The following is a 10259-nucleotide window of genomic DNA, read 5'->3' as shown; positions in this document are numbered from 1 at the left end:
GATCTCAGATGCAGACAGTGGAAGGATCGGGTGGTGGGGCGTACCACTGTTGGCCTGGTCCACACAAGCGCAATTAGACAGAATCGACCTGAGCGCGAAGATTAGTAGCTTTTTTCCCACCGCAGGTCCAAGACCCAAGACCCCGGGCTGTGCCCGACACCGCGAGATTGAATTTATGCACTAAGCCTCTGGGCGAAGGTAGAAAGTAACTTCGCCTGGGTAGGACAGTAGCAGCTTCACGAGTCTGCGCAGGCGCATCCGGCTTCCTGACACTGGCCAGCGCGCAGGCGCCCTCCCACTTGGTCTCCCTGTCCTGTAAACCCAGGGGCCGCTGCCGACAGCTTCTGCTTCCGGGTCACGCCTTGACAGCGGCTTTTCAGACCCAACTCAGACTCGCGGTTCGGTGAGTGCGGTTGTCGGTGCGGGAAGGTCTGCAGCCAGGTCCCCTAGTCCGGGACACCACTCCTAGTAACGCTTCCTCCATTCCCCGCTCGAGGTCCGTGAGCCTTCGCGGCTGAGCCATAGTTCCGGGCCTTGGGGGAAGATCAAGGCGGAGGTTGGTCAGTGTTTGGGGCGCCCGGCACACAGATTGCGCGACTGTGGTTTAGTGCCTTCACCAGGAGGCCTGCGAAGATTGCTGGGATCTGTTGGGAGCCCGTGCAGAAAGTGACACCACATGTCCTTGCATTTCGCGCCTTTGCTCTTAGCTCCCTAGCCTCTGCGAGACGAAGCTGCCGCGAGCCCTCCTGCAGCAGGTGCGCTGGGGTTGGGGGCGCCTCCCTCCCCTCCCAGAGTCTCCGCGAGGGACAGAGGCCCAGGCCTCCCTAGCACCAGAGCTGTTGAGGCTGTTGAGTGTCTCCTCTGTTCCACTTTGCTTTTAGCTTTGCAATTAAATAACTAAACACACAAATCCTTTGGTGTTTTTTCCAGATCCCATAGCAAAGAAGACAGGGAGGCGAGGGGTAGGAGTCCTTTTAGCCCCATCAGAGAATAAGGCCTAGAGCTCAAACCGTGCACCGGAGAGGGTGGATTTAGACAGAGAATATTATCAATCTGCCCTAAAGTTTCTCTCTTATACCTGGAGCTTCGAGGCGGCAAGGGAACCTTTAACTTGATTCAACCAATACATTCTCCCTCCCTCCCTCCCTCCCTCCCTCTCTCTCTCTCTCTCTCTCTCTCTCTTTTAGTTGTAGGTGGCACAATACCTTTATTTTATTATTTATATTATTATGTGCCTCACACATGCTAAGCAAGTGCTCTATCACTGAGCTACAACCCCAGCCCCTGGACCTATTCAGCTTAGAGGAGTTCATAGCATGGAGTCCAAGAGCACCCGGAAAATGAGTGCAGGGTTTTCTTTCATCAGCTCTCATGGCCCACAAACTTTAAAGAGAATAATTTCGGTTCAAACCCTCCTCTTTAGATATGCTGTCTTTTGCCCTGTTCTTGAAATCTCCAACTCAAATGCACCTCTGTCCCTTTCTCCCCTCTTCTTTGCTTCAAAGAAGTATAAGATACAGACCCTTGTCTCTGAGGAGTTGTGTGTGTATGTACACATGCATACATGTATTCTGGGGCTTGACCCCAGGGCCTTGCAAATGATAAACATGTGCTCTACCAACTGAGCTATTCTCCCAGCTCTATGTTTTTTAACAGCTACAAATGGCTACTGATTCACAGAAAGAAACTAGTAGAATTTGTAATGTATTGTATAAAGTGATGCTCCATCACCAAAAACAATAACTTATTATGAAATGACCAAAAAATTTCAGAATTTTCATTTAATAGTCATCATATACATTAATATGCTTAATTACTGAATTTATTAGGATCTGGAGTAATAACCTTTACCTTGATTCAACAAGTATTTATTGAGGCTTTTCCATGTGCCAGGCACTGTTGGGAAAAAAAAAACTATCTTTATCCTAAGGAGCTTATATTTTAATAAAAATATGGATTCCTAAGCAGTTACACCAAGAGCTTATATTGCATATTACAGTTTATCTACAGTTTTTGATATGGACTTTTGCATAGAAATGCATCGCCTTATTGTATAATTTTAAATGTTCTCTAGCTGTCACCTCATATATAGTCAAAACTTTTATCATAGTTGAATTTGTGTATATTGCTTTGTTTTCATCTTTCATCTTGGAATTCTGTGCCATATTGTAGTTTCAACATATATTTGCCCAAGTCTATTTCTCAGTTCTCTATGATAGCAAATTTCTTAAATGTTTAATTTATTTTAAATCTCCTCGTTTTGCTAAAACTGAAAGTATATTTTATTGGTGTGAAATTTGTTTTTTAAATTTTATATCGATGACTCCAGAGTAGTTATATTTTTGCTTTCTTCGCTGTTTTAGAATGTTACCTCAATTATTTACTTTTTTCTCTGCTAAAGACATTTGAAAATATTTCACAAATGCTTTATCATTGTTAACATAAGTATTTGTTCCATAGCCTTCTCCTTCTCTTCTCATAGGTAGAAAGTACTTATACCCTTTAGTCAGTCAACCAATCAATATTTATAAAACACCTACATTTTGTGAGATTCTGTGAATCCCTTACACAGCCCAAAAAAAAAAAAAAAAAAAAAAGAGAGAGAGAGAGAGAGGGGACAAGGTCCTTACCTTCCAGTTGTTTATAGTTTAAATTTAGATGGAGAAATAATATGTACATAACTACACTGCAAAGCAAATGTAATAAATAACATAAGATGTGCTGATAATAAATTTAAAATAACAATTAAAAATAACAATAATTCAGCCTTCAGAAAATCCCATTCCTTAACTAATCTTGTTTGTAAACCACAGAGCTTCATGGGGGTCATAGTACAGAACCTCTTAGGGAAATCTTGTGTTACAGTAGGTCAGAGACTAGAACGGAGGTCTTAAGGGTTAGAGCATTTCATCTAGGTTTACTCAGTATCCTTGCACTTGTTGTAAATGTAATTCACTCTCATTACCAAAAAAAAAAAAAAAAATGGTCTTAATCACTTAGCTCCTTGACATCTGCTTTTAGAATTGGGAAGGCCTCAGAGAACACTTAACCCTAAGGACAGGTGTACTCAGTGATATTGTATATGCCTAAAACTTCTTTGTTTCAGGCAGTTTGGAGCATGTGAACACACTCTGAGTCTTGATGAGTTCCAGTATGTGGTATATTATGCAGAGCATTCAGAGCAAATACTCTCTCTCAGAGCGCTTAATCCGAACAATCGCTGCCATCCGTTCCTTCCCACATGATAATGTAGAGGACCTCATCAGAGGGGTGAGTGTGCTGTTATTGACATGACAGTCCTTTGGGAGGTGAAATGGAAATTTTCTGACAAATCAAATTTGCAGCCTTGATTTAGCACAAGATCACAAGGATTTCTTACAGTCTTAAATGTATTAACTTAATCATTAAAATGCATTTTCCCTGTGTTTTGCTTTTCTTGCCTTCTCCCTTTCACTTTTTCTGGTTTTTTCTTCATGAAATGTGTTCTAGATAACCCTAGTCTCATATTTTCTGTCAAATCTGTCTGGATATGGTACATACAGAAGCCTTCAAGCTTGAAGTCTTCTAAACATGTTCTAATGAGGATGGTAGGAGGTGAGCAAAATAGAGATGGTTTTCAAATCTTTGTGACCTTTTCTCCATACCTGGGCTATTATAATTACATAGAGAGGTTTCACTTTTCTCCTATCTTAATCACAGCTACTAATTCTAGTTCTGAAGAGGACACCAGCCCTTAATATGCATGGTAATTACAGATTAAGAAAATACTTTATCTGATATCTAACTACTGCCATTCAGTAATTCTGCTAAATGACTGTTATCCTAGAAGGGCTTTAATACCCTTTTTGTATATTATTCCTGTTGCATTATATACATTATGATTTTGAGAATTTGAAGTAAAAAATTATAGGTGATCCTTTCAGCAGGCTAGCTGTTGGAGTTTTCTTTTTCTTTTAACCCTGTTGAAGAGAAGTTACAGATTTTTTTTTTTTTTTTTTTTTTTTTTTTTTTTTTTGGTCACTGGAAAATGCATCCAATTACTTCAGAACAATTCTAACAATGTCAGGATCCTCCTTTATAGCCCAGGGCTCTGTAGCTGCTTCCGAGTTATATGGTACAGCTACAGAAGGAAGGCTTACAGTGTTAGCTTGTTCTCTGCAGAAGTGGGATCAGAAGACTCAGCAGCAGGAACTTTATCACATTCTAATTCTAGCTCAGCTGCTGAGTCATTCAGTGACTTTGGTCTGACTGGCATCTCCATCTCATCAGATTTGGAATAGAAGCACCAGATTTGGAATATGTAGCAGAGAATGTTGAGATGAAGAGTCCACCTTGAAGATTATAAAACAAAAGTAACATTAAGATACAATGTGGAATGGCAAAGAGAGCATGGGAGTTTTGGTCTCATTCTGAAGATTCACTTTTCTTTTATCAGAGCATGGTAGCCATAGAAAGTGGATTACTGTTCCAACTTTCTGCCTGACACTAAGATTCCCACAGCTTTTACACATAAGGTTATGTCTTCAATGATGTCCAAATGACTTTCTTGGCTGGCTATCTTGTGGAGAGGCTAGCTAACTTGATCTAAAGAATTCATGGTTCCTTTCTTTTCTCTTTAGTAGATTTGTTTGGTTTGGATATTGGCATTATAATAGTATTTGTCTAATAAATAGACATGAAATCTAGAACCCATAGTACTTTTACTATTTACTGTAGAGTCAGGGCTATGACTCTTTTCCCCCAGACTAAGTTTTGAGGCTTGGCCTACTGGGTGAGCCAGAGCTGAGCATACTGACTCAAGTTTCCTCCTTCCTTCAGGGAGCAGATGTGAACTGTACCCATGGCACACTGAAGCCCCTGCATTGTGCCTGTATGGTGTCCGATGCTGACTGTGTGGAGTTACTCCTGGAAAAAGGAGCTGAGGTAATGTTTTCAACACTTTACATTAATGATTCACCAAAACTGGAGCTTCACATTTTCTTAGACTTTCTCTTTGCACTTGCAGTCTGATCTTCTTATAGTAGCATAGCCAATATTAAAGCAAAATATGACAGTGAATCTATAAAATGATCCCAAGGATTTCATTCCTTTGGTTTTTTTTTCTCCTTAATTTAAGCTGTTCATGGCTCCAAGAAGGTATCTTATCTGCCTCTTCTCTCCTATCTTACCTCCTAAGGGTTGTTTATATTTCCATTGAATCCTCTCCTTGCCTGTTGACTGTCCGGGAGCTATAAGTGCAGAGGCCTCTCAACTCTGATTAAATCTAACCATTTGAGCTCTACCATCTATCAGATAGATATATGCAATTCTGAGATATAATTCTGAAAGGCAGTCCCTTCCTCAGGATTGTGCTACTTGTGTGGTTTTTGCTCGCTAATTATTTTTATTTAGTATAGCTTGTTCTTGTCTTCTAATATATCTGAAGATAAAAATGAAAAATTAATTTTTGAAAATAGACCCTTGGCATTAGCATGAAGCAGCATAGTATAATGAATAATTAAAATAGACTCTGGAGCCATATTTAATGGGTTCAGATTTCAACTCGATCAATTCCAGCTAGAATGAATTCCTTTAACTTTTGTCTCAGTTTTCCCATCTGTAAAAAGGGAATAATATCTTCTTTATAAGGTTGTAAAGTGTTTGTTACACCAGTAGTATCTTCCTTATAAGGTTATAAAGTGTTTGTTACACCAGAAGTAATTACTAAGTGCATGTTAAATGAATAAGACAGGCAGTTTTGACTATTTGTGAGCAGTCTTGAAAATGTTTATGCTGAGGGTGCCAATCTGAATCAGTCAAAACATGGAGCCACTGTGCAGTCTGACATACTAGATAGTAACCCAAGAGGGAGGCCTACCATCCTCATCTCCACACAATCATGATCCACTTCTTGTTCTGCTATAATTTTTGTGACCAAGCCTGTTTCTTTGTGAGTAACCCTAAAGTGTTTAATACCAGTTATCAAAGTGAAAATATCCAGGGTTGGGGGGATTAGGTTTAACCAAATAAAAAGTTGAACTTAGAAGTTTCAGTTTTTCTTTACTGCATTTTATGATGGAAGATAATATGCATTATAATTTTGAGAATTTGAAGTAAAAAATTATAGGTAATCCTGACTTTCAGCAGGCTAGCTGTTGGGGTTTTCTTTTTCTTTTAACCCAAGGGTGCTTTAACATTGATTTCCATCCCCAGCCCTTTTTATTTTTGAGACAGGGTCTCACTAAATTGCTAAGGCTGGCTTTGAGCTTATGATCCTCCTACCTCAACCTCCCAAGTCACTGGTGTTATAGGCAACACCACCACTTGGCTTAGGTTAGCTACTTTTTCAGCATTAGAAGATTTGTATTCTTCCTTCCACATGCATTTTTCTAGGCTCTCTTGTTAGCCCACAGCATATTTTTGCAAAGGGCTGACTTAATTTAATATTTTGAGCTTCTCTCTGTGGTTAAAGAACATGGCAAAGCTATCGGATTGCCATTAGCCACAGGAAGAGTCAGGATAAGTAAAATCCAGGACTCTAACTGTATATTCAGGCAACTTTCCAGTGAATTTCTTCCAGAGCAGTTTGAAGGTTTTAGATTTCTTTTCCTATTTAACTCCTTACTCTACGGTAGAGATTCTAGTAAATAGAGACATGAACATTGCAGCAGGATCCTAAATAATGCAGACCAGCTAGTTAATACAAATAGTGTTGTCTTGGGACAGTTCCCTTCCTTTTTCTTCTTTAGCTTCTGTCACCTCTCCATCGTGATCACCAAGACTCCCTAGGAATTGCTCATTGACTCCTTCCTCAGAACATTGTATAGCAAAGGTAGTGGGCAGTGGGTATGCAGGATTCTTTTGCTGCACTCCTTCCTCTCTCCAGTAGGCTAGCTACTGTAATACAGTTCCTCCCTTTTTACAGGTTAATGCCCTTGATGGTTACAACCGAACAGCCCTTCACTATGCAGCAGAGAAAGATGAGGCTTGTGTGGAGGTCCTATTGGAGTATGGTGCAAACCCCAACGCATTGGATGGCAACAGAGACACTCCACTTCATTGGGCAGCCTTTAAGAACAATGCTGAGTGTGTGCGGGCTCTCCTAGAGAGTGGGGCCTCAGTCAATGCCCTGGATTACAACAATGATACGCCACTCAGCTGGGCTGCCATGAAGGGAAATCTTGAGAGCGTTAGCATCCTTCTTGATTTTGGTGCAGAAGTCAGAGTCATCAACCTAAAAGGCCAGACACCCATCTCCCGCCTGGTGGCTCTATTAGTCAGGGGACTTGGAACAGAGAAAGAGGACTCCTGCTTTGAGCTCCTCCACAGAGCTGTTGGACACTTTGAATTAAGGAAAAATGGCATCATGCCACGAGAGGTGGCCAAAGACCAACAGCTATGTGAAAAACTGACTGTGCTGTGCTCAGCCCCAGGAACTCTAAAAACACTCTCTCGCTATGCTGTGCGCCGTAGCCTGGGACTCCAGTATTTGCCAGATGCAGTGAAGGGCCTCCCACTGCCGGCTTCTTTGAAGGAATACTTGCTACTTGTAGAATAACCTGGAGGAGATCTGTGCATCATCATGCAGGTGACTAACTCCGGGTGAGGTACTCTTTGTCGTGGAAAACAGAAAAGCACTTGTCCCTGTTGTGTGGTTATTAGATTTTGAGGCAACATGTCACAACAGTAATCTCCACAGCCCCTCCTCCCCATACCAAGCAACCAGCCAAAAAAAAAATTTCCTCACTTTTGTTTGCTGTTTATTGCTTACTTGGTTTTTTAAAGGAGAGGTTCTCCTTGCCACCCTCCCTTTTAGGAAATGAAATCAACTAAGTTTCTCTAGGAAGATGGAAAGTATTTAAATGTTATACATGTGGTTTTCCTTTGGGGGCATGACATCTGTGAAGAAGGTTAAGAAAATCACAACTCTAGCTAACAATAGTTGTATCCTAAGGATGAAGATATTCCATATGGTGTGAGATTAGAATCAGACATTCAGAAAGCCTGGCCCCCTTTCCTTTCACTAAAGTTTTTGCTTCCTTTCCATGGATATGCCCCAGGGTTATAGTAATTCAGCAATGTTATTTCAGAAAGCTATCTTACTGCTTTCCACATAGAAGAGATAGCATGTTCCAAGCAGTTCTAAGAACTCCCGAGAGTCTTGTACCATTTTTCTAATGCAGCACTTCTCTTCCTGAAAGTCAGTTTGTTCTAATGGGCTTAGCAGGCATTTCCTGCACCTCAAAGACATTTCCTCTAGCAAAAGGATAGGCTGGGCTGCCTTCCCCCTGGGACTTCTTCATTCCCTATGGAAAGTTCGTGCTGCTGAAAACCTTTTTGAGTTATTTTTCTTTCCATTGTCTTAGAACCTATATTTTTTATTGATCTATAGAAGACATTGGTTGAAAGTAGAGTTGAGAAGGGAATGGGGAAAGAATATAGAAGAGCTGCTTTTGAGATGGGGTACCAAAAAAAAAAAAAAACTGTTTTAGCGAACTATACTTAGTCAACAATACTCTTCATGTTCCTAAACTAGATCAAGTTGTTATTGATCTTTGATGATCTGTGTGTGAATCTGAAAACCTTTTTTTAAGATATTTGGGAACTACAAACAAAATGAATGGGATATGCTGACACAGCTAATTTGGAGTATGCTTGCTTTTGTCCATTTGCTGTTGGTGATTACTGCCCATTAAAAAAAGAAATAAATAGTTATAAACGCAAATTTGGTGATTCCCACTGTTTTTCTCCCTTCCCTCCTCCTATTTATGAAAAATTCTTTACTGCCTAGCTATTAGACATAACCTTTCCATGTCAACCTCTTTCCCCTCAACAACAGTGTTTCTGGACATGGGTGGAGTGAACAGGGGGGCTTGGGCAGAGTATTTAAAAAGCTTCCCCTTCCTTTATACTTCCCCCCAATCCCAAATTGAAAATCATTGCTTTTGTTCTCTACCGCAACAGCAGGGTGTGCCTCAGTGGTAGAGTGCTTTGCCTGTCTCACAAACAAAAAGACCTCAGCTGCACATTAACACATTAAATCGCTAAAGAAGCTTTTTAAAAACATTGATGCCAAGATTTCACTCCATACCAGTCGTTTAGAGTTTCCTGGGGTAAGTATGGATTAGGTTTTGTCAGATGCTTCTAGTACGTTGCCAGGAATGAGAACCACTGCTTTAGACAGTGGTTCTACAGCCTACCTATTAATTAGAACCACCCAGGAAAACATTTTAAATACTAAGGCCCATGCTCCACCCCCAGAGACTAACTTAAATGGTCCAAAATGGTCCCAAGTCTCAGTTTTTAAAGGCAACACCAGGTGATTTTACTATTCAGTTTAGGTATGAACCACTGCTTTAGATGTTATTTATTTAGTTATTGTACCAGGAATTGAACTCAGGGGCACTTAACCATTAAGCCACATCCCCAGCCCTTTTGAGACAGGGTCTCCCTACATTGCTTAGGGCCTCACTAAGTTGCTGAGGCTAGCCTTGAACTTACAATCCTCCTGCCTCTGTCTCCCAAGTCTCTGGGATTATAGGCATGCACCACTGTGCCAAGCTAGATGCTATTTATTTCACATCGTAAACACTGTTGATATTCTGGAAAGGGAATATACTTTGTCCATGTGATAAAAGACGTCACCTATTTTATTACTTTATAATCACTATGTAGTTGGTGGCTAATAACTTCTGTTTCAGCTCAAAGACAACTTCATACATCTTTTTAGCTTTTGGGGAAGTGGCATGTATTTAATAGGTTTTGGTTTTTAAGTGGTTTTTACTATTATCCTATTTTTTTTCTCCTCTTTACAAAGTGACATTTTTCTTCTTTAATTACCTTTCTACCTGACCACCGCTACCCTCTGTAATTTTTCTCAAAAAAGCAATTCTAGGATTAAAGACGAGAAAAAGAACCTATAAATTAATGGCAGTTAGCATTTAAAATGTTCTGATGAATGCTGGAACTTTTACTTCACTTTCATAGCGCTGATAGTTTCCTGAATTTGAGGTAGCACGGTAAGGAAGAAGAGGCATTGAGAATGGGGATGGGCTTTGAAAACAGTTGAGTCTGAGTACCACTTTTGCTGGACTGTAAGACCTGGGAGACATTACTTAATCACCTTTCGGTAGTGTCCTTGCCACCACTCCCTATAAAAAGCTATTTTTAGGATTCAGTGATAGCATGTAAAATACCTACCAGAGATTAATGTTTACTGTTAATTTCTCTTCCCCTTCAAGAACTGGAGAGAGTATTTGGCTGCTTTAATTTCTGACTCT

At 40.4% G+C, this 10259-nt stretch overlaps 1 protein-coding gene across 5 annotated transcripts; it reads left to right on the top strand.

Moving 5' to 3' along the window:
- The first annotated feature begins 263 nt into the window (after window positions 1-263).
- ASB8 (ankyrin repeat and SOCS box containing 8) lies at window positions 264-8622 on the top strand. 5 transcript variants are annotated; one of them, XM_081310067.1, is made up of 4 exons: window positions 264-403; window positions 3107-3270; window positions 4819-4923; window positions 6905-8622. In XM_081310067.1, the coding sequence occupies exons 2-4, from the start codon at window positions 3142-3144 to the stop codon at window positions 7535-7537; spliced, it is 867 nt and encodes a 288-aa protein (XP_081166193.1). In that variant the 5' UTR covers window positions 264-403; window positions 3107-3141; the 3' UTR covers window positions 7538-8622. The 5 variants fall into 5 exon arrangements, with proteins under 5 accessions (XP_081166193.1, XP_081166194.1, XP_081166195.1 ...); XM_081310068.1 differs by having other exon boundaries at window positions 268-403; window positions 3111-3270; XM_081310069.1 differs by lacking the exon at window positions 264-403 and adding an exon at window positions 431-556.
- Window positions 8623-10259: the final 1637 nt, after the last annotated feature.

The sequence above is a fragment of the Spermophilus citellus genome (genome assembly GCF_964194105.1).
Source record: "Spermophilus citellus genome assembly, chromosome: 10".
NCBI lineage: Eukaryota > Metazoa > Chordata > Mammalia > Rodentia > Sciuridae > Spermophilus > Spermophilus citellus.
The sequence above is the reverse complement of the archived record's forward strand: the minus strand, read 5'-3'. Positions and strand labels throughout refer to the sequence as shown.